The following is a 25,961-nucleotide window of genomic DNA, read 5'->3' on the forward strand; positions in this document are numbered from 1 at the left end:
CCAATCAATTTTATTATAAAACCACCATTTTGCTCTCTTGATCATTTAAGGAATAAATGATCATGTCTTCACAAAAGCATTCGATATTGTGATCAAATGCAAATATTGATGTTGATAATAAACTATATGAAAAATGGTCTTCAATTTGCATAAATTCTATTTCCCTCATCAGTCCAAGCACAAAATTAACTAGCAAAAAACCAATTATTGACAAAGAAACAATCAATTCATCTTCATTGGATTCTCCAACTATCTTTTCAATCCTTTTCAATCCATTTCAGCCGATGCTTCCATACAGGATAAAGCATATGCAACTGGATTTGGCCCCAATAATATGATTTGTTACCAACACAAACTTTTGGCTATCTAACATTCAATCTTTCCCCAATACCTTGTATATCGTTGTTGTATATAACATTTCAACATTTGATCTTTCACTACTGCATAGTACTTTATTGCAGCCCGTGCACATCAAATGTATAGGAAAGTTAGCACAAACATAAGCTGTACGCATATTTCCACGAGTATAACGCTGACACCTCTAAATTTAATGAAACAAATTAGATCCATGAAATACTTCATAAAAGTATAGAACCACCAAACTTTTTTAAACAAAAAATATCCACTGGACAGCCAAGGAAACCTCATAAACTTTTGAACAATGCACTTTAAAGCACATTTTGACTTCCAATAGGGATACCCACGGGTGTCATATCCTGATTGGGTGAACCTGAACCCGAATTGAACCCACTTTCAAGCACCCTACTGTCTTCTGCACATCCTTCAGCTTCATGAGTAGCTACAGTTGGCATTTTGCTTTCATGCACTTCCTTTGTGTCTTCTGCTATCAAGACATTTTCTTTTGACTTGTCATTATTGACTTCTGAGGTTTTAGTCAAAGACTTCCTCTTGGGTTTTTTGGAAGCAGGTGTATCTTTGTGACGCTTCGTAGGGTTGAGCCTTGGTGACATAGTTTGGTCTTTAGCGCTTCGGGGGCTATCAGAAATCTCTAGTTTTTCCAAAGACTTGCTCACTCCACTCAAAGAGCTCTTGCTTCTTCCCAGCTTAGGTGATTTAGGACGCGTAAGTGGTTTCTGTAAAAAACATATATAAACCCCCTAATCAATACCATTGATAGCACAAAAAACATGTCATCAAAGAGATTGTTTGGATGTGCATTTTATAATGATAATATAGTCCTGTTTTTCGAGTATGAAATTGATCATGTACGTAAAACGTTCTAGCTAATTAAGATAAAGAAATGTACCTTCTTGAGTTGAGGTTTTGGAGGAGGCTCTTTGTAGAAGTTTGGCATTGGTTTGGCTTTAAACGTCAAACTCTTTCTCAATTTCTTTATATCTTTTTCCTGGCTTTCCTGCATATATATATATACACCCAAGTTCAATATATAATTTAATTAGTCTCTAACAAGTGTTTTAAGTAGGCCCAAATTCATTCATTGACTACAGAGTTCAGTTTTTAAGAATGACAATTCACCTTTGACTTTTCTTCCAAATAAGTCTTTTCCACTTTTTTTGCATGAACCTTCTCCTCAATCTTTGAAAAATACTTGTAAAATATAACATCATCAAACATAAGTTATTGTTACTGTTTTCATATTAAGAAAACAATGAAACAAACAATATGCACCTGTTTTCGCCTTTCAGCACGCTCATTCACCCTGAAAGGAATAGCAGATGTGCTATTCCTACGCTGCCCACCAGGGGTACTGCTGGCATTTCTATTCAAGTCAATTAACACAAAGAAAGAAGATTCATTCAGAAAAGTTAAGCAATTAATTAATCATGGTACTATAAAGTTAAGAAGTCAAGAATAATACGTACGGAGAAGCATTAGAAGTGGCAGCATCGTCTTCTTTAACTGAGAGTCGAGTTTTGATTGGTTTCAATCCACTTGATGCTCTTTTGTAAGAAGGGTGTGATCTAGAACACGAAGTTGTGGACAATGTAGGCGCCACAGGGGTTTCGGTTTTTGCAGGGAAAGATAAACTTTGAGACAAACTCGGCCTTGGTGTTCGACCAAATGTTCCAACATTAGGGACATTTTTAGCCAACTTACAGTTTTTGGAACCACTTCCTTTAGTGGTACTAACCTTAACCGGATCTCGGTTTCCAGGGTTGTTCACTTGTGTTTTGGATAAATCAATAACTTCCTCATGATCAACTTTGTTCAAGTCTTCGTGATTAGTCGGCCGCTTGGCAGCATCCTTATTTGCATTCACAACAGGTTCTTCGTTAACAGCATTAGTTTCGGATTCTAACACAAGTCCATTTCCAGACTCCATTCCGGCCTATATATAATCCAAAAACGTATATTTATTTTCAGTAACGTTTCACAAAATAATGAGATAATATTTCCTAGTAAAGAATATTTGTACAACTGTTCGATCCATTTGATCATTAACAGGGCCATTTTCAATTAAAGACCATATACGAAAATAGCAGAAAATAACTATTACTAAAACTTATGCAGTTACATTTTTGTTTTTGTTACAGTTTTTCGTTATCTGGTTACGAAAATAATATAAAAAGAAAACATGATTGGAGAGCGAACACTAGTAGATAAACATTTGTTAATGAGATCAAACAAGTATATATAATCATCCAACAAAACTAAGAAGAAAACATTCGTAAAATTACATAACTGGAAGTTGTAACCGCTAAAAAAATGATGTGTACCTTATTTGACGATGAAATGAAAATCCTGAGAAGGAATGGATTGTGTCAGTTATTATGAATTAACACGGACAAGTAGTACAAGAAAAGAAGAATTATATGCTTGTAAAGAAAGTTTGTTCTGTTTCGTAACTTTTGTTTTGGATATAGATAGAAGAGGATGAGTTGATGGGGGTATGTTGGTAATTAACTATGCAGTTTTTTATAGTAATAATGCTGGATTTAAATATTTGTAACCACTACGTCGTACTAATTAAGATATAAATTTATTTTATTTGATTACCTAAAGATTAAGAGACGGTACAAAAAAATATTCCAAAGGGGATAAACTTAGAAAACTTACGAAAAATAAATTTAAAATGGGGCAAAATGTCAAAAACCTATATAAATTTTTTTAAAATCTATAAAAAATTTAAAAGTACATGACAAAATTTAAATTTGGAATGGGGCATTGGACCCCTTTGCCCCCCTTTAGTACCGCCCCTATAATGATTACTATTAAAAAGATGAGATTAGTTTCCTGGAATGTAACTATCTTTGACCAAATGTCTATAGTAGGAAAAAACTAAAGTTGTGTGTATTGTATGTAAGCAAACTCGAAAAATGTTTATTGTATGTAAGAAAACATATGTGACAACCATATACAGATGCCACTTGTCAGATTTTAATTGGTTGAAACGAAATTCTTACATACAATAAACATTATTTCGAGTTGTTTACGTACAATACACACAACTTTAGTTATTTCTTACTATAGACATTCATTCAAAGTTTCTTACATTTCAGGAAACTATTCTCTGAAAAGATTGCGTTTTAAAAGTAGCAACTTTTTTAAATTATAAATCTTCAAACGTTATATAGGACTTGAACATATAAATATTTGATTATGTATTTGAGGTAAATAATGCATTTTCAGTCAGAAGTATGTACGTGTATGAGTTGAAATATATATACGTTTTGCTTACTATATTTTACGGTAAAGTGACATTATGTATCTAGAGTTAAAGTATTACTGTGTGAATGTAACTTTCATTTGGTTCATTGTATATATTCAAATTACTAAATTTAAACGATTAATGTAAAATTTTTACGTTGACCAATCAAAAACTTCTACGTGGCAGCTCATATGGTGTGTCACATATATACTTTTACATTAATCGTTCAATTTAGTGAGTTAGTTACATACAATGAACCAAATGAAATTTACATTCACACAATAGAAAAAGTGTAAAAGTTACTTACACCCCCAAATACTAAACCCTATGTATCTAACTCATTAACTACTATTACTTCTCCGATTAAATTTAATTCGATATATCATACACTACACCAAAAAATTGTTAAGTCTACACAACAATGTAATAAATATATGGGGAAGTGAGTATGGGTCATGTATTTATTTAAAATTCAAACAAATACTAAAATATTTGTATGTGAGGGGTCCCCATCTAAGCTTAGATGGGGAACAACCCCATACTCATTTTTCCCTAAATATATTAGCTTTTACTGCATGCTTTATTTTATTACCACTAGATTATGGTAAACCATAACGAGAAGCATAGTTTAACGAAAAATATACAAGGGCAAGATGGGAAATATGAGCTAGAATTGCTGTGAACGTGGGGAGAATATGGAGGGTGAAGTGCCAACGTGACACAACGAAGCAAGGTGATTGGTTGCACGTCCAACATGTTTCGTGCCCCACCACACAAACAAACAAACGTAGAATTGAGTTGTCCCATCTTGGGCCGCCGTATGTTATATGTCAATCAACGTCTAACAAATATGCTGGTCATCATGGAATCTGGGCCGTTGGTTTCCCACGCCTTTTTTTTGTGTGTGTCTTTTTACGTATAACAAATACGGTATATATTAGATAAAACCCGTCAATCCGATATTCAGATGTATGACACTGTGGCAAGAAGTCCATCCATGTAGGCCACTAGGCCAGGTTGATCCACGCTTCTTGACCCATCTCATGGTTCGGTGTAATGAATGATATTTTGAATGCAAATGTATACGAGCCTTTAAAAAGAAAAAAAAAAAAAAGGGATTAGTTTCCCGGAATGTAAGAAACTTTGAACAAATGTCTATAGTAAGAAATAACTAAAGTTGTATGTATTATATGTAAACAACTCGAAATAATGTTTATTGTATGTAAGAATTTCGTTTCAACCAATTAAAATCTGACAAGTGGCACCTGTATATGATTGCCACGTATGTCTTCTTACATACAATAAACATTTTTTCAAGTTGCTTACATATAATACACATAACCTTAGTTTTTTCCTACTATAGACATTCGGTCAAAGATAGTTACATTCCTAAAAACTAATCCCAAATAAAAAATATTCCTCTATGGATACCTGGTTTCCGAGACATAGACTGAAGTCACACAATTGTGTTCAATACTATAGACATGCATTTAAGATTGGTTCAAGCGTCAGAGTCGGACAGAGTTGCTAAATGATTTGTATCGATGCCTATAAATTGCAGCCAAAGAATCAAATTGCCACAACACAATCACAACCACAACCGCAAATGCACATCTTTCTCATTTGTCATTGTACAAAAAGTTAGACTTTTATCTTGTTCATTTCACATGTTCGTCTGTATGTATATAGGCATGGTACATTCTATGAGCCAAAATGCAACACCTAGCTAGCTATTTGAGTATACAAAATCTAACAACTTATGATCATCTGCTAGTTTAAATGCATTTTGTTTGTTACGTTTAGATGCAACAACAATTAACAATTTCATATCAACAAATCGACACCGGCCCCCTTATTGTCACCCTATAATCATCCTTCAATGGCTTGTTTGTCAATGTGGGATTTCCTGTATGCATCATTGTGACAAACTCGTTGTAATCTATACGGCCATCCTGCAAGTTAACAATAAAAACAGACTCAACACAACAAGTAAATGTGGAAATTTAAACTCATTTATAGTCAATGGGTCAATTGAGAGTTTTAACTCTAACCGTTCAACTAGTAAATAAAAGCATAGCTTATAAGGAAAAGTGGGAACACTTGGTCTAAAGTGTTATTAGTTATTACATGCTCAACTAGTCATCTATTCAGAAAATTTGTAAATTTTGGACAAAAAAGTATTCTGCAGGTCAACCCAGCCTGACCCATTTCAACCCTATGAAAACTTTCCATTTTTTTTACACAGAATTATTGATGTCCTGACAAAATAAATATTGATAGTCTAGAATCTAGATATGATTGTAGTAAGAACTTACATTATTTTGGTCAGCTTCTTTGATAATTTCTTCTAAATGAACACAATCTAATCCAAACTCTTTGCAGGCTTGTTGGAGTTCATCAAGGGTGATATAACCACTGTCATCTTTATCAAAATACGAAAAAGCAGCGAACAAATGATTTTCCCTATCAACTTGGTTCATATGCAAAGTTGCAGCTACAAATTCTTCGTAGTCAATAATACCATTATTATCAATATCCGCCTGTATTTCAAGTTTAAACAATCAAATGACTAATTCAATTTTAATTCGAGCAGAAAAGAAGGATAATCAGATATACTTACAGATTGCATTAGATCATAGATCTCAGACTCTTTGAGATTAGAACCAAATCGCCTGAGTCCAGCCTTAAGTTCTTCAAAAGTAATATAACCACTGTTGTCTGTATCTATTATCTTGAACATTTGTTTTAAGCCCGCGATTTCTTCCTCAGAGAGTTTTGATGCGATGACCTGTGAGGAACACCAGATGGGTAAGGATAAGGTTAAAGTCAACATTTTTGCAGTGAGATTTTGAAATTATCAGCTTCTTTTTCTTGATCTACTTACTCTTAGAGCCATTTTCTTGAGCTTGTTCATGGCAGAAAATTGAGTTAACCGGCTCAGCACTGCAGAATCAAGAGGTTTATCTGGAGCAACACCATCTTCACTGATCCAAGGGTGGCCTGAAGTGGTGAGAACAAGAATTAGAATCATATTGCTAAGATTATGGATGTGTGCTTTGGAAGTGTGTATATGAATATATGATATTATCTGGATGATACTATTTGGATGTCCTGCTGCTGTTTTCAGGTTGTAATATTCAGATAATTAGTAGATGTTTAAGACTTGAGTATTTTGGACAATCAGATTATCTAAGGAATCAATAGGAAAATAATAATCAGAAGCATAATCTGTTATGCAAAAGTTGTATTTCAACTGGAAATTCAATTCACAACAATAAGAAAATCAGTAGCAGAACACAAATCCAAACATCCCCTATGTTGTTAATTAGAAGCCAGTGTTGTTGATCAGAAATAAAATGAAAAAGGAACAGTTAGACTTACAAAGAACTTCATGAGCCGTTATCCGCCTTTTGGGGTGTCTGATGAGCATTTTTCTAACTAAATCTTTAGCACTTTCAGAGATACTAGGCCATGGATCAGAGGAGAAGTCGAGTTTACCCCGCAAGACTTCTTCAAATATTTCATTCTCAGATTCTGCATCGAAATAAAGATTATAAATGGGGATGACTAAGTTGAAAATATTTACTCATTTAATGTAGTATTTAAGACTAACCTCCCCAAAATGGAGGCACCCCACAAAGGAGAATGTAAAGGATCACACCAGCGCTCCATATATCTGCTTCTGGACCATAATTTTTAAGCAATACTTCAGGTGCAACATAGTATGGACTACCAACCACATCAATGAAAGTTTCACCTGCAATTTACACATGGTAAATTTTATTTATAATCATTTTTTGTTACCATTGATATGAAACTGATTATCGAACCCAACAAACTCCAAATAACAATCACTTAATCAGAAGCATGATCTATTGCTATCCAAATGTTGAGGTCTATAATGAGTTTCAAAATGCAACATAAATTCAAGACAAACATGTGATCTGAAAAGTACCTGGTTTAAAGAAAACTGATAGCCCAAAGTCTATGGTTTTAAGTGATGAATCTTCGTGTTCATCGACAAAGAGGAAGTTCTCGGGCTTAAGATCACGATGCATAACTCCTAATGAATGACAAGTTTCAATCACACCAACAATCGTTCTAACAAGTTCAGCCGCTTTTCTTTCTGAAAAATGCCCTATTTTCGTAATCCTATCAAACAATTCACCTCCAGCACAAAGTTCCATCACCAAATGAACAGCCACAGAATCCTCATAAGCGCCTTGAATCGAAACCACATTAGAGTTGCCAGATAAATGATGCATGATTTCGATTTCTCTTCTAACGTCCTCCACATCTTCATCTGTTAACAACTTTCTCTTAGCGATTGATTTGCAGGCGAATTCTTTTCCAGTAGTCTTCTCTATACAAAGAAAAGTCGTACCAAATTGACCATGTCCTAGTTTCTGACCCAAATTAAAGTACTCTTTCAAATGCCCGGTTTTCGTCTTCAATACCCTATCAGCTTGCAACCCTGCACTCAACATTCTCTTCACATTATGCGCCATTTTAACATCAGACGATTTACTTTGTTGCTTCACAACCAGAACCATTTCGGATTGTTTCATTTCTTGATCCAAAACTACCACCTGTGAAGGTTTAGCAATGTTTTTCGGTATGATCACCAACCGTGGAGCTGTCTTTTGAACCTCCACAGGAACTTTATCATCTTTATCTATCGACGGCATTTCTTTGCTAAATTCACCTTCGCCATTCTTATAATAGATCAAATCCGGCGACTTAGACCACCAATACGAATGTGACATAGATTGAAAGAATCCATCTTTCGAGTAACACGATCCTACACATACATTTCCCATATATCTAAATTTCTTTACCCACAATCTTTTTTCAAAAATAGATGTCTAGTTACAGCAAAAATTCATACACAAAGCTCTCAATACAACAGAATTCCCCCTTTTTTTTTTCGCCAAATTTTAAAGTTCTTACAGACATATAAACAAACACCTAGTGTACAGACATATAAAGGAAATTGGGGATGTGGGTATGATGTAAATTTGTAAGAAACAGGATAAGATTGGTGGGTATGATCGAAAGATTTTAACTTGGTATGGGTTTACTAAGTCCTTTTATATAAATTTTTGGAAAAAATGGGACTTTTTCTAATGTTTGAATGTTTCATGTTTGTGTATATATATGTGTGTATGTATGTATAGATGGACATGTACACGGGAAGCGTGGAGGTCGCAGAAATTGACGAGGGAAAGTGACAGGTTTTTCATTTGGGATGTTTTTTAAACGCGTTAGGCACACACTTTTTACATACACATCTTCAAAACAAAAAGGCATCATACCTATCATACCTATGTGTTTGAATTTACGTTTACATTTTGTTTTTCAAATATTTCATTCATTATGTGACACGTTATGTCTTAAAAGATTTTAGATGATTGTATGCTCATAAGGTAATGCTAATTATAGTGGTTAAACTTTATCTCTTAATCTTAAGTGTAGAAAATATGATCTATGTTAGTCAATAAAGTATTTTGCCGTTCTAGAAAATGTTGGTCAATAAAGTATAACTTCTCTTCGAACGTCATACCTATCATGTACTTTTTTGGTAAAGTTAATACAACATGTATATTTGAAGTATGGATTTAGGAAAATGATTAATCATTAAAAGAGGCCGTTTGTTTGATAAGAATAGAGTCATAGACCGTTTGAAAAATTCTTTAATTATTATACGCTAAAAATTTACACACAAAATTGTGTTTGATTATAAAATATCAAGTACCCTCTAGCCTCATATTAGTTTCATTACGTAAAAATTTAATATAAATAGAAAAGCCAATCATATATGTTAAGTCTCAAGTTGGAACAAGGTACATATACGCAGAGGCGGTACCAGGAAAAAATTTCAAAGGGGGCAAACTTAGAAAACTTATGAAAAATAAATCTAAAAGAGGGCAAAATGTTAAAAACCTATACAAAATTTTTAAAATTTTATGAAAAATTTAAAAATACATGACAAAATTTAAATTTAGAAAGGGGCATTGGACCCCCTTGCCCCCCTTTAGTACCATCCCTGCATATACGGTATATGTACCTTTAATATCAACGTTCACGCTAAAAAATTTAAAAATTGATATGGTATATGATATACCATATCAATTTTTTAGTACACTATATCAAATTATGTTTTATGATGATGTATATATGGTAGTACAAATCTTTGATATCAACTTTAATACATTGTGGGTTCACGCTAAACACCCTTTATAACTGGTCAACTGCGGTGTCATACAAAGAAGTTAAGAAACTACAAGTGGAAGCAAGGTGGTTATACTAATTAAGCTACTTCTTGGAGGTCATTAGAAAGCGTCAAGTGAGTGAGACCTAGTTTTCACAAACTTTAATATAAAAAACTAAAAAATACATATTCCAAGTGATTTAAATGCATGGGTAATTTCATATTTTTCTTCACTTGATAAATGGATGATTTTAATAATAATACTACTAATAATAAAAATGAAATAGAAAGATGGTTGACCTGTGTATAAAGTGGAGGAGCACTTGCACGACTAAATTGGATGTTTGACAAACGGCTGCTAACCGGATTTAAAACAAATAACATCAAGACAAACCACACCTTCCTTGATATAATCCACAACTAATTATTATTAGTTATAATAATAATTAAAACATAAACCTTTTTTTTTTACAAATATAATAATGCAAATAAAGCATTTAATATAATGGGTTTGTATATCTAACCGAGTTAGAGGCTGGCGGGCCGGCTGTTGCCGGAGACAGCTTCATTCTTGTCTTTGAGACAATGGGCTAATTTGCAACTTAACACCACACCATCAACTTTCATTCACAATTTTAACATTTTTAACTTTTATACTCCTAACAACTCTTTTCATTTCAATCTTTTACGATATGTACAACACACAAAGGTTATGAATTGTGACATCTTTGTATGGTTGAATTATGTAATACAAAGTTATCAAGAAAAAATATATATATATATATATATCCTGTTGTTTCTTCATTTTATAATTTTTTGCATTTTGGTTCTCGTCGAGGTTTTGGCATTTTAATTTCATAATTCAAGTTTACATGAATGTTGAACTTAATCGGTGTTTATGAGTAATGAGTATATTGGGTTACTGAATTAAATGGTAGGTTTTTATTGTTAGGATGCCGCTATAATAAAACTTGCGTTAATATCATTACTTTTCAGGCTAATTACTTGTTATCTTCTTACTCAGAGGTTTTGTATGTTCGGATTATCAGGAAAGACAAATCTTTGAAAGATAAACGGTCTAGTGGGGTATTCCCGTGACCATTTTCAAACCTTTTATCCTGGCCCTCCCAAGGTTGTTAACCTAGTGAGGTTCGAACAAGATACTTCTTGTGAAGACATTAGAACATCTGAGCACTATGCAGGCTTGTCGGTGATTAGTAAAATTACTTTGTGCTAATGCAACTTAATGTACCAAGAATACATGAAAATTTTAACAGCGTTATTATAACTTATAAGAGGCATGTGAAAAGCGAATGGGTGCAATAGAGGTCATGAACTCATGATTGACCCGCCCAGAAGTTTACTTATTCCTTTGACTTCCACTTGATGAAATGAACAAAGAAGATTTCCTCCACTGATAAAGCTCCCACCTAAACTCGTGTCTCATCTTTTCTTAAAAAGGTTATTCATGCTGCAGATGCTGGCTTTTAGGCTCAATCTTAGTTTTCAGCGGTAACCATATCTAGATGTTCAGGATACCCCTTTATGGTTCTGTTTGCAGGGCATTCAGAAATGGATCCACATGCCAAACAGTCCCAGTCCCAGTCCCATTTAGTTTTAGGCCGGGTAACTAAAACTGAACAGGTTTTTTATTTTTTTATTTTTAATCTAGAGTTTGTAATCTCTAAACGGCTCAACATGAAAATATATATTTTGAAGCTATAAAACCTTTTGCATTCAGCTAATCTAGTTTGGGACCATATTCTAAATTTTCAGTTTCAGTGCAGCATCCTAATTGGTTCAACGTGGTCTGGTTTTGTCCCTAGGAACAATCCTATCCCAGGTCTTTTAAGAAGCGACGAAACTCTAAAGAATGCACCGAGATCATTGATCCTAACCAAATATACTTTTGCCAGTCCGAATCTTTAGGCCATCAAAGTATAGAAACAAAGTTCTAAGAATCAACAAAATGTATCAGAATAGGGCCTGAAAAATTCTGCTAGTAGAGTCCCATAACATTTATACTCTATTCTCCAAACAAGGAACAAATATTCAACACAGCTCACTGCTATTTAAAATTAATATAGCAAGATATTTTTTTCAACCACAAAGATTAAAACATCTAATAAATGCAATTCATTTAGTTAACTAGCATCTACAATTATTCCAAAACCATACTAATAAGCATCAAGACACTAATATAAGTGGATCATGTGAGCTCAAACATCTCTGGCCAATCCTGAAAGATCGACATGTCCATCACGAGTTTCAGGCTCAACGATCTTTGGAGGTGAAGCTTCAATGGGTACACTCCTTTTAGAAGAAGGTTTAGAATCCCCATCAAACAAACTAGGAGACCCAAAAGTGGCTTTGGAGTCCCCGTCATAAAGATGAGGAGACCCAAACATACCGAAAATCCCTTTCGTCATGTCTTCAGCAGCCTCAAAGAAACGGTTCATGTTTCCAAAAAAGTTGCGTTCAATTGATTCTATATCACTGCGCAGTCCAGGGAAGTCAAACGGTGTAAGCTCTGATGACTGCCGTGGGAAAGAAGAACCTTTTGTCATCTGTTCAGTCACATCTTCTTCAGTGTATTCCTTGTTAGAATGCACTACCTCAGATGGCCTGAAAGATTTTAAATACGTGTCAAACTGATTCAAGTAAATTGATGGGCAGAGTGCCAGAGTCGCTTGCTATTATTCTATTAACAGGTCAGAAATTTATACAACTAGCATCCAGAATTTGGGGGGACCGAATCAAACGTATTTGTTGCACTAACGAATCCTTTTCGCCCCATTCCAAGTGACACATAAACTTGTGGGAGTGCTATGTCAATTGTTTCATCCAACTAAGTAACCCACAATCGGTATATTTTTTGCCTAATTGTCTATGACAATTCAAGTGCTATGCTTTTTTTTCCCCCTAAACTTTTACCCAAATTACGACAAACAAACACACACATAACTGTGTGAAAACAAACATCTATTAATGCAATATACATTAGATTAATCAAATCAAGTTATATCTGCCGAATAACTTCTGTGGAGACATAATTCAAGAATGATATACAATTGGGGACGAAATAATGAGGTCATGTAATTACTAATGCAGAACTTGAAAATGCAAGCCTTGAAATTAATCTATATAAGTTACGATGTAATCGATATCATTATACTTTTCTTGTCCTTGGACCACAAACAATATATACACACACAAAAAAGGGAAAAAAACCCTAATAAATCAAATAAATAACGCTAAGATATTAATCAATAGAAAAACACATTCATGAATGAATAAAGAAAAAGCAATACCTGCCAAGACAATCCTTAAGAACTTGTTCGGTTTTCTCGCATTTCTTAATGAATTTGCCGGGCTCAACCTCTTCAGTTCTGCACTGAGAAGATACAATCTTCCTGGTTGAGCATGCAACGCCGTCAGATCTAGGATTGTTTCCACCGTAGATCTCGCCCGAGGAGTCTTCATCATCGTCCTTCCATACCCAACCCATGATTAATTAATTAATGAATTGTCTTGCTTCTCTATTAATTAATGAATTGTCTTGCTTCTCCAGAAACCTCGAGAGTTTATTTGTCAAGGAAAAAGTGGGTGGGGGGTAAAAATATAAATAATAAGGCGGTTTATGTTTTTGCTAACTTGTTGATAAAGCACGCACCCAACTTTATAACATTTCTAAATATGCCCCTTAAGTTTTTCGACTATCTCCAAGTTATGTTCTCCAACTTTTACGTTAGATTTTAAACCAATGCGAGCCTACTCTACTCGAGCCTACAACAATAGCCCCAACCACTTGATATCTTCTGTATACAGTCCATAATAGTTCTTTACATAAATATATTACTCGTAGGTTTCTTCGGAACCAACTACAACGTTCGACCACTTAAAAAACAAACTTGTTGCTGTAGTCAGTAACACTATATATGAACTCTTTAACCACTCTAACAGTCAAACCCTTTTTGTTTTATACATAGTGCCGGTTTCTTTCTCATATTTATTTTTTCATTTTCTTGTTTGTTTTTTGTGTATTAGCACATATATGCTGTATTAAATCGTTTAATTATACACCAATTATACATATATTGTAGCTTACTTGTACCTATTATGTATGACTACATATTGTTAACGTACATATGCCCTCCCTTTCCATATTGAACCAACATGTGGACTTCCATAGATAAAACTATATACTTATGGAAGCCTCATCCGTGCATTACAATGGTTTCACCATCAAACTGACACGGTGACACCATCTACCAAATGAGGAATCTAACACACACACACAAAAAAAAAAAAAAAAAGAAAAAAAAAAAAAACACAAGACAAACAGAAGTATAAGCATGCATCCAACATCTTTATTAGATTTCGGCACACAGGGTATAAAATTCTTGCTATTTCCCTACAACGTGGGCTTTAACAAATCAAATGAATTCATGTTTCTTGTTAAGGGCTATACCAGAACTGTTTGGAGCTTTGCCTATTCTCATACATCAAATGCCAAACAACACCACCTGTAATCCTTTAAATTATCTATATGTCATGAAACAGCTCAAAAGAATAGCTGGACTAGAGCTTCTTAACAATCTCTTCATTCACACGATGATAGTAGGTCATTCTTTGAATTGATTTGAGAGCTTCATCATATTTTTTACTTTCAAAAGCATTTGCAAACAATTCAGACCAATGTCCAAGTTTTTCTTCCATCTATAAGAATTAAGAAAAAAAAGTTTTGAATCGCTAAATTATTTCTAAAAGGCTTAGCTGTAAGACACCAAGCCATTAAAATATGTTTCACATGTACCTGGGATTGAATCTGAATCAGTGCTCGGTTGTCGGGGGCTTCTTCCACTGCTTCCCTAATTTCCATGATCTGCAAGCAGAGTGAAATTTTACTCTTAGACAATTTAACTTAATGAGTTTCATTTATATGGGTAGATAAGAAATACTAATTGTTTCACAGGAACTAGTTTATGTGAGTCGAAATAAAAGTAGGGTCCGAATGTATATGAATAACGGGGTTAGAAAGCATTGAATTTCAGATTGGACAAGCAGTGGCGGACGTATGCATACCGAAGGGTATGCACTTGCATACCCTGTGCGTTCTATCCGTAATGTAAATTTTAAACTTTTTTGAATCTTTATAGTAAACTTTCTTAAGAGTGCATACCCGGTGGTTAAACGGTGAACACCCTGCAACAATTATCCGTGATTCCCTTCTCTTGTTAATGTAGAATCCAAAACCAAAATCGAAATCAAAAGTGAAAGTTTACCGAGAAACCATTTTGATTAGAGTTACTGATCAGAAATTTTGACTAGTTGAATTCAAGGGAGCATCATAACTGCAAGAAGCTAGCTTTCTCTATGTCATTTTCATCAACTAGATGACTAGATCATCAACTTGGTTCTTTGGTGGCTCTGATTCGAACTTCCTAACAGAGTGCTCCACTATCAATTGAGCACACCTGTTGTGTTCTTCTTGGTCTGTCATACATTTATATTTATATTTATAAGAACACGGTAAGAACACTTAAAAACTACATTTTGATGGTTTAAAAGTCCATAAAACTGACATAGTGCATAACTAATTATCATTATTTAAGTGTTTAACAACACATTGATCCATCAAAATCGAAAAAATCATGTTTTTTGTTGGATGCATCATTTTGATGAATATGCATCCAAGATGGATGCACAAAACAAAAAACGTGATTTTTTCGATTTTGACGGATCAATGTGTTGTTAAACACTTAAATAATGATAATTAGTTATGCACTATTTTAGTTTTATGGACTTTTAATGCATCAAAACGATGTTTTTAAGTGTTCTCACCGTTCTTATTTTAAGATTGTTCTCACTGGAATGTTACCCTATATTTATATGTGTATATATAACTAGTATGATATATCAGTGATATGATGTCGAGTGTTTTAAGTGGAATTATTATAGAAAAGAAGTAAAAATACGGAGTTGGTTACTTTTTTTTTTCTCCGAAAATTGTAAAAATAGTTTTTTATATTCATTATGTGCCCAAGAAGATGTGCAACACATGGAGAAGTTCAACTTTGTGGAGTTACACGTGTAATAGAAGAATAGGTGTGAAGGGATATAAGAATTGCAATTGCAACTTTGTATAGCGTCACAAGATGTACAAATTATATATGGTCCACCCTAATATATTAAGATTCATCAGTTTTATAAAATAGAAATTGAGTTATCCCTAATTAAAGTTAGTATCACAAAAAATTAAAGCAAAGTTATACAAATAGGGTTTTGCAAGGACATATACACGGTTACCTGTTTAGTTATTTGTCAGTGGACAATATAATTCGTTATGAAGTGTAGTTTATTTTTGTTCGCCCGTTTGTTTAAACCTTGCTAACAACCTATATGTACATACAAATTTTATTTTCTTTTAATCAAAAGTGCATACCCAATGGCGGATTCCTAGATCCGCCACTGTGGACAAGGGTCTCAACCACATCTATCCATATAAGAATAGCAAAGAAGTACATAAGGAAACTCTATCTCGCTCGATGTGCAATAGACATCCATAACAAGTTGTGTCTTAGGAATATATACATGCACCTAGTAGTCTAGGACAATGTATAGGGAAATAGGGAAATCACTATGAGAAACCAAGGACCTTAAATTACCTCGCCCAACAATTCCGGTTCCGAGACAGTTTGTTCTTCATCTACTTCAATCCCTTCAAGCCTCATCTAATAAGGCAGAAAGATGATAAGAAAAAAGCCATTTGAACGATGAAGATCATTTTCAAGCAATCAATCAACAATAATAATCAACCGGTTTGGCGAAAATATGTTCTAAAGTCAACTAGAAAAGCGTTTTTGGTGGATTGTTTGTCGATGCTACTAAAATATGTCTTCAGTCTGCAGGCATGACTTAAATATAGTGATGAATTTATGTGTCAGATGGGCTAGAGGTACAGTAAATTGCTAGATAATTATGTTATTGGTGACCCATAATACAGTTTTTGGTAATTAAATGGCTAAATTATCTACAAGACACAGAAACTATGTTTGTACTTACAATATAAATCGCTCTTAACAATGGTTTACGGAGTGTAGTATACGCATCAATAACCCTAGCAGACTGTTCAGCGGCATACTCTCTATCCTCCTGCTTAACAACAAGAACCAACACATGAACCAACAAAAAAAAGAACTTTTAAAAATCAAACAAAACATAATTTACTCACAAACCTTAGATTTGGTGTGAACCAAATCAGGATGAAGCTTTTTCTGCCAATTTTTGTATGTTCCTTCCAAAGTTCTATCATCAATATTAAACTTCCTCTCTCTGTCATATAAAAGTAGTAATAGCTAATCAAAAGAGCGAGATCCATAACACGTTAATATACTTTCACTTTTGTCAAAAGAGTAGTAATAACTACTATTAACTAGTGCTCAGTTTTGCCAGAATCACGAAAAGATAGCTTTGTGTAGCATTTTAGCTATTCAGTAACCTCAAGTAAATATGCTAAGTTGGCAGCTCAAATGATATTCTCTATACGTTAGCATTGTTATATACTAATCATACATATAACAAGATACATTCAAATTTGTCCCCGAGCCATTGTACTCAACAATTTTACACAAGTCAGGTTACCAAATAAAACGACCAAAAGGGAGCACAGAACAAACCATGGCTGCCAAAAGTAAATACGACGACTCGAGAGTATATGAGATAATTGTTCCGGCTAGCACTTACCAAAGTATATTGTCATTTTATCAAAAATCTTAATTCTAATGAAGGTTCAAATTGCAATTAGGAACTAAACTATAAAAATCCAACAAACCCAAAACACATCAACTCAATAATCATTGTCCAGAACTATATCCATGAAGAACTTGACACTAGGGCTATTATTTTAAATTAAAAAAAAAAAAAACTTACAAACCAAAAATGGTGAAATAATCAACAGAATGGTCAACAGGCTGAATACTCCCGCAAGATTCACAAAACAGAAAAGCCCTGTCACGCTTACAATTCCAACAACTACTGAAACTGGATTCACTAGAAGAACTGAAGAAACTGTTTCCAAGAATTTTGGGATTCCGTATAATAAGATGATTTTGCGGGTGGTTTTGTGAAACCCATATTGGTTGTTTGGGAATGAAGAAAGATGAAGTTGAGAAATTTGGTGGGTTTTGAAACTGGGTGATGGGTTCTTGGAGGGATATAAATTTAGGGTTTAGGGTTTTTGTTGATAATAAGGATGTTCTTGTTTTAATCTTAATAATAAGTTGTTGGTTTCTCCACATTTTTGGAGAGAAACTGATCTAGTTCTAAAACCCTGTTGTTGATGCTAAACCCATGTGATGTTTGTAGTGTTTTTGATATCAAGTTTTCTGCTTGTCTAGGCAGCTTCAAGAATTGGGAAATTTTCAGTTTTAATAAATGTTTCTATTTATTTTTTATTTGTCTTTATTTTTTTAATAATTTTCAGAATAGGTGGCAGCGTGCAGTCCTTTCCTTCCTTCCCATCTTAAAATCTTACTCCCTATATATATGGTTTGTTTTTTTTTTTTTCTTTTTTTATGTATATTATCAAAATGATGCATTAAAAAAAATATATTATTTTTTTTTATTTTGACGGATTCATGTGCTGTTAAACACTTAAATAATGATAATTAGTTATGCACTATGTCAGTTTTATGAACTTTTAATGCATCAAAATGTAGTTTTTAAGTGTTCTTATTTGTTCTCATTTTAAGTTGATTCTCATTTGATTGCCATATATATATCTATATAGGGTAGCTTTCCGGTGAGAACAGGTTAAAAATAAGAATAGTGAGAACAGTTTATAACCATTGGATAGAAAAATTGAATGGCCAAGATGAATAAGGGTATTTTTAAAATATTAAATAGATTTCATGGTAAATATGTCTTTTTACCAAGAATTTTAAGGATATGATAGTAAATAAGAAGGAAAAAAGAAAAAAGAAATGGCTATAATAACACGTTTTGGGAGTTAAAGAAAAAGACGGTTACCAAGTTGTTAATTTTGAAGAATTTTTTCAAACTTACGTACCAACTTGTATTTTAATTTGTAAAATAATTAATCCTATATTTTATTAATGTAACGATTCTTTAGATAAGTTTTGAAAAGCATTTCAGACGGAAAACACAAAAAGAAAAAGAAAGGAAGATTTGGATGCATCAAAAATAAACATTTGGATGTTTGGATACATGAAAAAATAAATATAACTTGGATGCATAAAAATGATTTGGATGCATAAAAATGATTTGGATGCATTGAAAATGACTTGGATGTATAAAAAATTAACATAACTTCGATCTAAATTGGATGCATTAAAATGACTTGGATCCATAAAAACTAATATAACTTGGATGCATGAAAATTAATCTTACTTGACTTGGATGCATAAAACTAATTTGACTAGGATCCATATTGTTGAGAAAAGTTGGAAATTAAATAATAAATAAACAAATACAGGGCTTGGTTTGATGAAATAGAAACTAAATACTTTAATATGAAAATTGATATAGAAATAAAATCGTGATATGGAAATTGTTAACTAGATCGGATTAGATCACGGTTACTTATTTATGGAGATAAAAGAAAAATATTAATTTGTAATTTTCAATTGTCTAAATTACCCTTTTTAATATTTAATGATGTGGAAGTTTCCTGTTAGTTCTTACATGTTCTTATTTTTTACTTGTTCTTATTGGATGGCTTCCATATATATATATATATAGGAAAGATAATTTGAGACCAACTAAAAAAAGTTCAAAAAAGGACCATTGATTTTCATAAGTTACACACCATCATCATGATCTATTACGATATACAAGACTTTCACAGAATGTTTTGGTAAGGAATGGAATCTTTCAAAGGAATTGAAATTTGAAGGAATAGAATTTGACGGAATGTTTTTGATTTTTTGAAAATTTAAGTGATGGAATGTTTACATTCCTATGCAATGAGATTCCCTCTTCTTTGTGCAACCAAACGCACTAAGGAATGGAATTCAATTCCAATTCCATCAAATTCTATGAACCAAACGCGACCTAAGACTTTTCAGCGACGGGCCCACAGAAAAATCATGTGTAAGTTAACTTACACATACTTACACACGTGTAAGTTTACACATGATTTTCTGGTGGGCCCGTCATCGGAAATTCTTAGTGTTTTTATTAAAAAGTCTTGTATACCGTAGTAGATGATGATGGTGTACAAAAATCAATAGTCCTAGTTGGTCCTAAAATAAATAAGAGGTGGTCTCAAAATATCTCACCCATATATATATATATATATAAATTGATTAGGGCTTTTATGAATTTACTTAAAATTTATGATTTACTATTTTGTGATTAGGTTAATCTGAATGTAGTGCAGTAGATTTGTATGTATATGTTTATGAATTGAACGATTATTATTGTGGTAAATGTTGTTAAATGTGATGGGAACCGTGTAGGTTGAAATGGTGAGCTTATTAATGATATTACAGTACCAGGGGTTGTAGCAATTAACACCATCTTATGGGAGTCGAAGAATCAACAGGTAAAGGATATATTCCCATCTTCTAAACTGTCACCGATCATTTAGCCATTAACCCCAAAATCAAATTTACTCCTTTCATTTTCATCAAATCAATTTTTTTACAGATTCAAACTTCTTCTTTTCAATTATTTAATCAACCTATATTTAATTTGTTGGAATTTTTCATTAATTTAAATTCTTTAGGGTTTTTTGCATTGAATTTGCGGATTTGGATTTTCCGGTGATGACTTTGGGTGCTGTATTATATATCTATGATTAATTGATTGGATGCAATTTTTTTTTCTTTTTTTTTTCTCATTATTGATATTATGAAATTTTTCAGCAGGTGAAGCATTTATACATGTGGTAAGTTTTTCAAATTCTGGTAAGTTTATAAATAAGTATGTCATATTCATACATATATGACATTTAACAAATTCATCTAATAGGTAAAAAAGTTAAAGAACTATGGAATTAGGAAGATATGTTTACGTAACATAATAATTACATTTTTTTTTTTTTGCATTTTCTTGCACTTCTTATTTGTTGTCTAGACTCAATTCTTTTGGTTCCTGAATGTATTCTCTCTACAGGAAAGAAAATACAGTTAACTGCAGTGTTTGAGGGTAGCAACCATGTACCTCCACACTATGTAAGTCGTCATTTCAATGTGCAAAGTCATACATTTTTCAGAATTTCAGCATTAGATTGTTGCTAGGATAGGTTATGAATTGTAACTCATTTACCTCAAAACTTTAGAAACTTTAATATAGACGTTGCTTTTAACCATTTACTCATGAATGAATTCATTTGGGGTCGTCTTCTAACTAATGACTAAAATGAATGCTATGTCCCAAGAGTAACGAGATGGTAATTCGAATTAAACAAGAGTGGGTGATGTCGGATTGAAAGTATGACATTGAATTCAGTTATAAGTAATAAAGATGCGCCTCTCCTCAATGGCTTTTTGAAATCTTTTTCAGTTTTTGATATGAATATGTTGCTCTGGTGTCCAAAAAAACTAGAGGATGGCCTGTGATGTCTATCGGATAAACAGTTTGAGTAAACAGTAAAATAATTTAATTGAGTATGAATTAACTCTCGAAAAAGCAGCAGCACCTGTCATGATGATGACGTTGATGCACCAGGGCCTACAAAGAAACTCAAGGTTAATGAACAAGAGGCGTTGGAAGGTGGTCATGAAATGATGTCCACTCAGAAAGTGGCTGCTTTTGAGGTCAATCTTTAAGAAGTTGAACTTTATTCCCTGGTAGAACTTTGTAATCTATTACAGCTGAATAGTTTATCTGCTGATTTACTTTATTGTTACGGGTTTATGACTTCCTTTCCTAAGTATATGATGTAAAATATAATATTCTGGTGCATGATGTTTGAACTTCTTTTGAAATCTACAGTTTCATGTATTAAGACTGGAGGTTTTAAATATTATCATGTGCAATAGAAAGTTTGGTGTCACTAAAAAGGAGCTGACCTGACCCATTAACGCAACAAAACTTTAACCCGACCCATCATCTACAATTTGGTGTGATTTAAAATAAAGTTTTGTTTTTTTTCTTTTTTCAAAACTGGAGGTGTATGCTTTAAATTGTTTTCTTGGTTTAGGGTTTCGAAATAGTTGGGTAGTTTCTGCTTCACCAGAAGAAGGTTGACCTGATTATTCTTTTTCTGGAAGCTAATTAACTATGTATGTGTATGCTACACTTCTGATTCTAATAGTGTGAGAGATTGGGCATTGCTTTCAGGTATATCTTTGCACCCTCCTTGTATGTGTCATTGATATGCACTACTTAGTTTTTCTATGGTTTGTCCAGAAGAAAATCGATGTTTCATATCAGTTCAATTTGCTGTATGAAGTCAGGCTGTCATCTTGCACGATGGTGCCACCTGTCAGAAGTAAGTTCTTGATAGAATGAGGTTGGACAAATGAACTATTATCCTATATCTACTTGTCCCATCCTTATTTTTATGTAGGTATATTCTATTGTCTTCGATCTACTTCTTCATATAATAAGCCTAAATTTAGTTGGAATGAAAAGAGCATTTCCTGCGATTCTCTCTTTATAATGATCTGATATCCTTTTTTGTTGAAATCATTAATATTTTCTTTTTATCATGTCTCTTATTCTGTTTTGTACAAGTTATTGTTTTGGGTTCACAAAAATATATGTTCTAAAATTATTATATATTGCAGTTAGAAAAGAGGATTTTGATGGGGCTACATATTTTGTCTCAAAGGGTTATGAGATGATGCTTATCGCATGAGACCTCATCAGGTACTGTCCTAATTATATTCTTGATCAACTGAGATGTGTACTTCGCAAAAGTGGCAATGCCTAGGTTTTCCGATATTACCCGCAACATCTATCATTCTTAGAATATAATATATATATATATATATTCGTAAATAGGGATTCATATATATCTTCCGAGACTCTATCTTGATGTTTATATATTCTTATCTTCTAAAAGATATTCCTTCTTCCTTTTCGAGTAAGTTCCTAAAGATGACGTTTACCTGGCTTTGTCTTCAGTCTGTTCAGTCTTGTGCTGATTTCTGTCTGATCTCTTTAATTTTCAGGTCACACAAATCTAGACGTCTTTTTTTCAGTAGCTTGTTCTTAATAAGTTTCTTCCGTCAAATTCATATAAGGGTTTAGTTCATTACAGTTAGCAATAAATATTTTTGTTTAACAGGGTTCTATACTTCTATTTGAGTTTTTGGGATCATAACCAAATTGTGTCTAACATCAAAACTTTTTAAACTGTGGAATGAAATACAATCTATTTTAAGCTGTTGTGATTTAATTTAAAAACTTGTAACAGTTGTTTATTTGCTTCGTTTTATTGGATGAAATATGCGTAATAATTTATTTTGAATGATGAAGGAGATACCAATATCTGAATCATTAAAAGATAGGATCATGGAGAGGAGTCACAAGAATGATGAAAGATGGTGATGTAGAAGTGAGATGATACTTACATCGGGCATGGTGTTAATTACAGCTCGATAAATCTGCTACCTAGCCCACATACAGTTGTTGCCTGGATTCAGTTGTTCCGCTCGGTTGACAAATAGGTTCATAGCAGTACACTTGACTAGAAGGTTACTGGAAACATAGTTGTTTGCATTGATGTAGCCACTCATTTGGTTGAGTTACAACACAGTGCAACAAAGTAGTATTTTTGTGCTGGTGGGTACATTCTGCAGTGTCTGGTATTGTTAAAGTAGCTAAGGAATGGGAAACATTCACTACATTTGTTGTTAATGTGCACAACTGATTTCTACTCTTAAACGGCAGCTTAGATAAGAGACTATGCTTGAAGGTAAGTTGTTGGTGTTGGAGAATGATGCTGATAAGGATCTAATTAAGGACTCTGTGTGTTCATTTTAGGCCATGTAAAAGCTGATGAAGGGTAGGTCCAAGAAGGATATCATTAACGGTGCATGATTATTTGAGCTGTGTGATTATATTATTCTGGTGATGGGGTGTGCGGCTGTCTCAAAAAAATAGAGAATCGCCTGTGATGTCAATATTAGTGATGGTTTCCATGTCGAGTTAGTTCCCCGTTACTTTTTCATATTTTGACCCATATTGTTGCAGATTCTTCTTGTATGTACCGGTGGATATTCTGAAACACTTTAACCCCACTCATGTGGTTAAAATTTGTATTATCTGCTAAAACTAAGAACCTAACCTTCAGAGTGTATTGATCTCAAGATAGAGATGTTGGGGGAGTAACTTTAATGGAATTCAATTCAGCCCACCATGACTCCTCCAATCGATCGTAAGCGTAAAGCAATGGTTAGTCTTTTGGATTCCTTCAAACTTCAGGCATTTCAGCTTTATTAAGAGGCTTTACCACCATTATCATAGTAGGAAATCTCAACTTTAGCTAATCGTGGGCTGGGTAGATGGTTTTATTAAGAGGCTTTGGCACCATTATCATAGTAGGAAATCTCAACATTAAAATGGTTGCATGGATCCCGGGCATTTATCGGATGAACTACCTGATCATGGAAAAAAGGTTTCTTCTTTGTTATGTAAACTTTTCTATTTGTTGGTATAAGGCAACTGGTCTAGGATAAACAACAGTTTCTTGAAGAATTTTTTTATTACTTGTTAGACTTGTTTTTAATGCTGTCCTTTGATAACTTCAAAAAAGCTCCCATCTTTTGACATGGTTACGCATAACGTGGTTTGTAAACCGTGTTAAAACCCCAAACCCCACACGAACCCTTAAAGACCCCCACCCCACCTGCCCATTTACAGTTCCTTTTAACTTGCTGCTAAACTTCCCATCATCACTGGCATTTTTTTGTTTCTGTCAGTTTCGACCCATTTAGCTTTTAAATGGGTCGATTTGGTTATCTTTGATCTCTACTCGGTCAAGCATTTTTGTTTTAATACTTGAATGGATAAGAATTTGGTCAAATGTGTCAAAAGTCACCAAAAGTTAATGTTAATGTATAAAACCTTTCAAATAGTTCCTTTCCAAAAAATGAATAATGTTGAGTAATAGAACTTCTTAAGTATATTTGATACACTTATTATTTATGTTAGATTTGATTTTGTTGGACAGAAGATGTTTCTTCATCTTGATCTGTTTTTGACTTGTACAGTGCTTACCTGTTTGACTAGAACACATTCTTAACTGGTTATCCAGCCTTCCTCCATTTCGCCACCTTTAGAGTGAGGTTTTTCTCTAGACACCACCCAAAATCTGTAATATGTGTATCCCAGATGGCTTGAGAATTGCTATGTAATAGTTCTATTGTGTATTTTATCTGTATTCAATTTTACTATAGTTAATTACTGTTTGAACAACCACTAGGTGATTAAATAGTTTTTTTTTTTTGGTTAAATGCAGGTCCAGCAACATCTGATATGATGCTTGCATATGTGGATTGTTTACTTGGTGGAGATGAGAAGAGAGATGACCTTCCTCCTCCACTTCATTAGAGATTTCCCTATCTTTAGTTTTTGAAGGAGATCGAAGCTACATGGCTCCTTTTGTTCTTCATAGTGACAATATTATAACCAGCCTTGGGTGGATATATGCTAAAACACTTTGCCCCCATTCATGTGGTTAAAATTTGTATTTCCGCTAAAAGTAAGGACCTACTCTCTAGAGTATATTCATCTCAAAATGGGGATGTTGGTGGAGTAACTCTAAGTCCACCCATGACTCCTTCAAGTAAGCATAAAGCAATGGTTAGTCTTTTGTATTTGATAAATGTTTGGCTGTGCGTAGCACGGGTATTTAAACCCTCGTCAACTTTAAAATGCAATGTTTAGAGTTGAAGTTACTCGCAAGTTAATGAGCTTGCAAGACAATACAGCAAAAGAGTTAATGGGGGAAACCTTAGCCCCGGTACCACAATTGGATACTCATCGACTCACCCCGTATGAGTCATGATGCCGATAAAATACCTCCATCCTAATCCCCACATGATCTGGGCACCCCGAAGGATCGAACCCGCGTATTTAAACTTCATATATGGGTCTAGGCTTTATTCGTAACGGGTACCTTGAATGAATTACTTTTTACTC

The 25,961-nt window shown here is 33.6% G+C and overlaps 4 protein-coding genes and 1 long non-coding RNA gene across 13 annotated transcripts; 1 reads left to right on the forward strand and 4 right to left on the reverse strand.

The window, feature by feature from the left end:
• Positions 1-525: 525 nt before the first annotated feature.
• LOC122585776 (protein WVD2-like 4) lies at positions 526-2,742 on the reverse strand. The gene is made up of 6 exons (XM_043757900.1): positions 2,700-2,742; positions 1,845-2,311; positions 1,651-1,741; positions 1,498-1,569; positions 1,268-1,375; positions 526-1,094 (listed from the first exon to the last, which is right to left on the reverse strand). The coding sequence occupies exons 2-6, from the start codon at positions 2,303-2,305 to the stop codon at positions 669-671; spliced, it is 1,158 nt and encodes a 385-aa protein (XP_043613835.1). The 5' UTR covers positions 2,306-2,311; positions 2,700-2,742; the 3' UTR covers positions 526-668.
• A 2,481-nt stretch (positions 2,743-5,223) lies between these two features.
• Positions 5,224-8,748, reverse strand: LOC122598114 (calcium-dependent protein kinase 26-like). Its single transcript, XM_043770719.1, has 7 exons — positions 7,587-8,748; positions 7,245-7,388; positions 7,013-7,165; positions 6,516-6,631; positions 6,252-6,419; positions 5,947-6,171; positions 5,224-5,583 (listed from the first exon to the last, which is right to left on the reverse strand). The coding sequence occupies exons 1-7, from the start codon at positions 8,449-8,451 to the stop codon at positions 5,461-5,463; spliced, it is 1,794 nt and encodes a 597-aa protein (XP_043626654.1). The 5' UTR covers positions 8,452-8,748; the 3' UTR covers positions 5,224-5,460.
• Positions 8,749-11,891: 3,143 nt separating this feature from the next.
• LOC122580851 (fra a 1-associated protein) lies at positions 11,892-13,451 on the reverse strand. The gene is made up of 2 exons (XM_043753008.1): positions 13,154-13,451; positions 11,892-12,467 (listed from the first exon to the last, which is right to left on the reverse strand). Exons 1-2 carry the CDS (start codon positions 13,348-13,350, stop codon positions 12,062-12,064), a joined length of 603 nt encoding a protein of 200 aa, XP_043608943.1. The 5' UTR covers positions 13,351-13,451; the 3' UTR covers positions 11,892-12,061.
• Positions 13,452-14,190: 739 nt separating this feature from the next.
• Positions 14,191-18,259, reverse strand: LOC122581552 (iron-sulfur cluster co-chaperone protein HscB homolog). The gene is made up of 6 exons (XM_043753786.1): positions 17,775-18,259; positions 17,081-17,177; positions 16,908-16,997; positions 16,511-16,576; positions 14,659-14,727; positions 14,191-14,561 (listed from the first exon to the last, which is right to left on the reverse strand). Exons 1-6 carry the CDS (start codon positions 18,140-18,142, stop codon positions 14,424-14,426), a joined length of 828 nt encoding a protein of 275 aa, XP_043609721.1. The 5' UTR covers positions 18,143-18,259; the 3' UTR covers positions 14,191-14,423.
• A 1,923-nt stretch (positions 18,260-20,182) lies between these two features.
• Positions 20,183-25,655, forward strand: LOC122582854. 9 transcript variants are annotated; one of them, XR_006321271.1, is made up of 8 exons: positions 20,183-20,409; positions 20,732-20,773; positions 20,982-21,040; positions 21,537-22,302; positions 22,601-22,682; positions 23,295-23,733; positions 23,802-24,212; positions 25,279-25,655. It is a non-coding gene; the product is annotated as an uncharacterized LOC122582854 (long non-coding RNA). The 9 variants fall into 9 exon arrangements; XR_006321263.1 differs by having other exon boundaries at positions 21,537-22,151; positions 22,221-22,302; positions 23,295-24,212; XR_006321264.1 differs by having other exon boundaries at positions 20,230-20,251; positions 20,324-20,409; positions 23,295-24,212.
• The last annotated feature ends 306 nt before the right edge of the window (positions 25,656-25,961 follow it).

The sequence above is a fragment of the Erigeron canadensis genome, chromosome 1 (genome assembly GCF_010389155.1).
Source record: "Erigeron canadensis isolate Cc75 chromosome 1, C_canadensis_v1, whole genome shotgun sequence".
NCBI lineage: Eukaryota > Viridiplantae > Streptophyta > Magnoliopsida > Asterales > Asteraceae > Erigeron > Erigeron canadensis.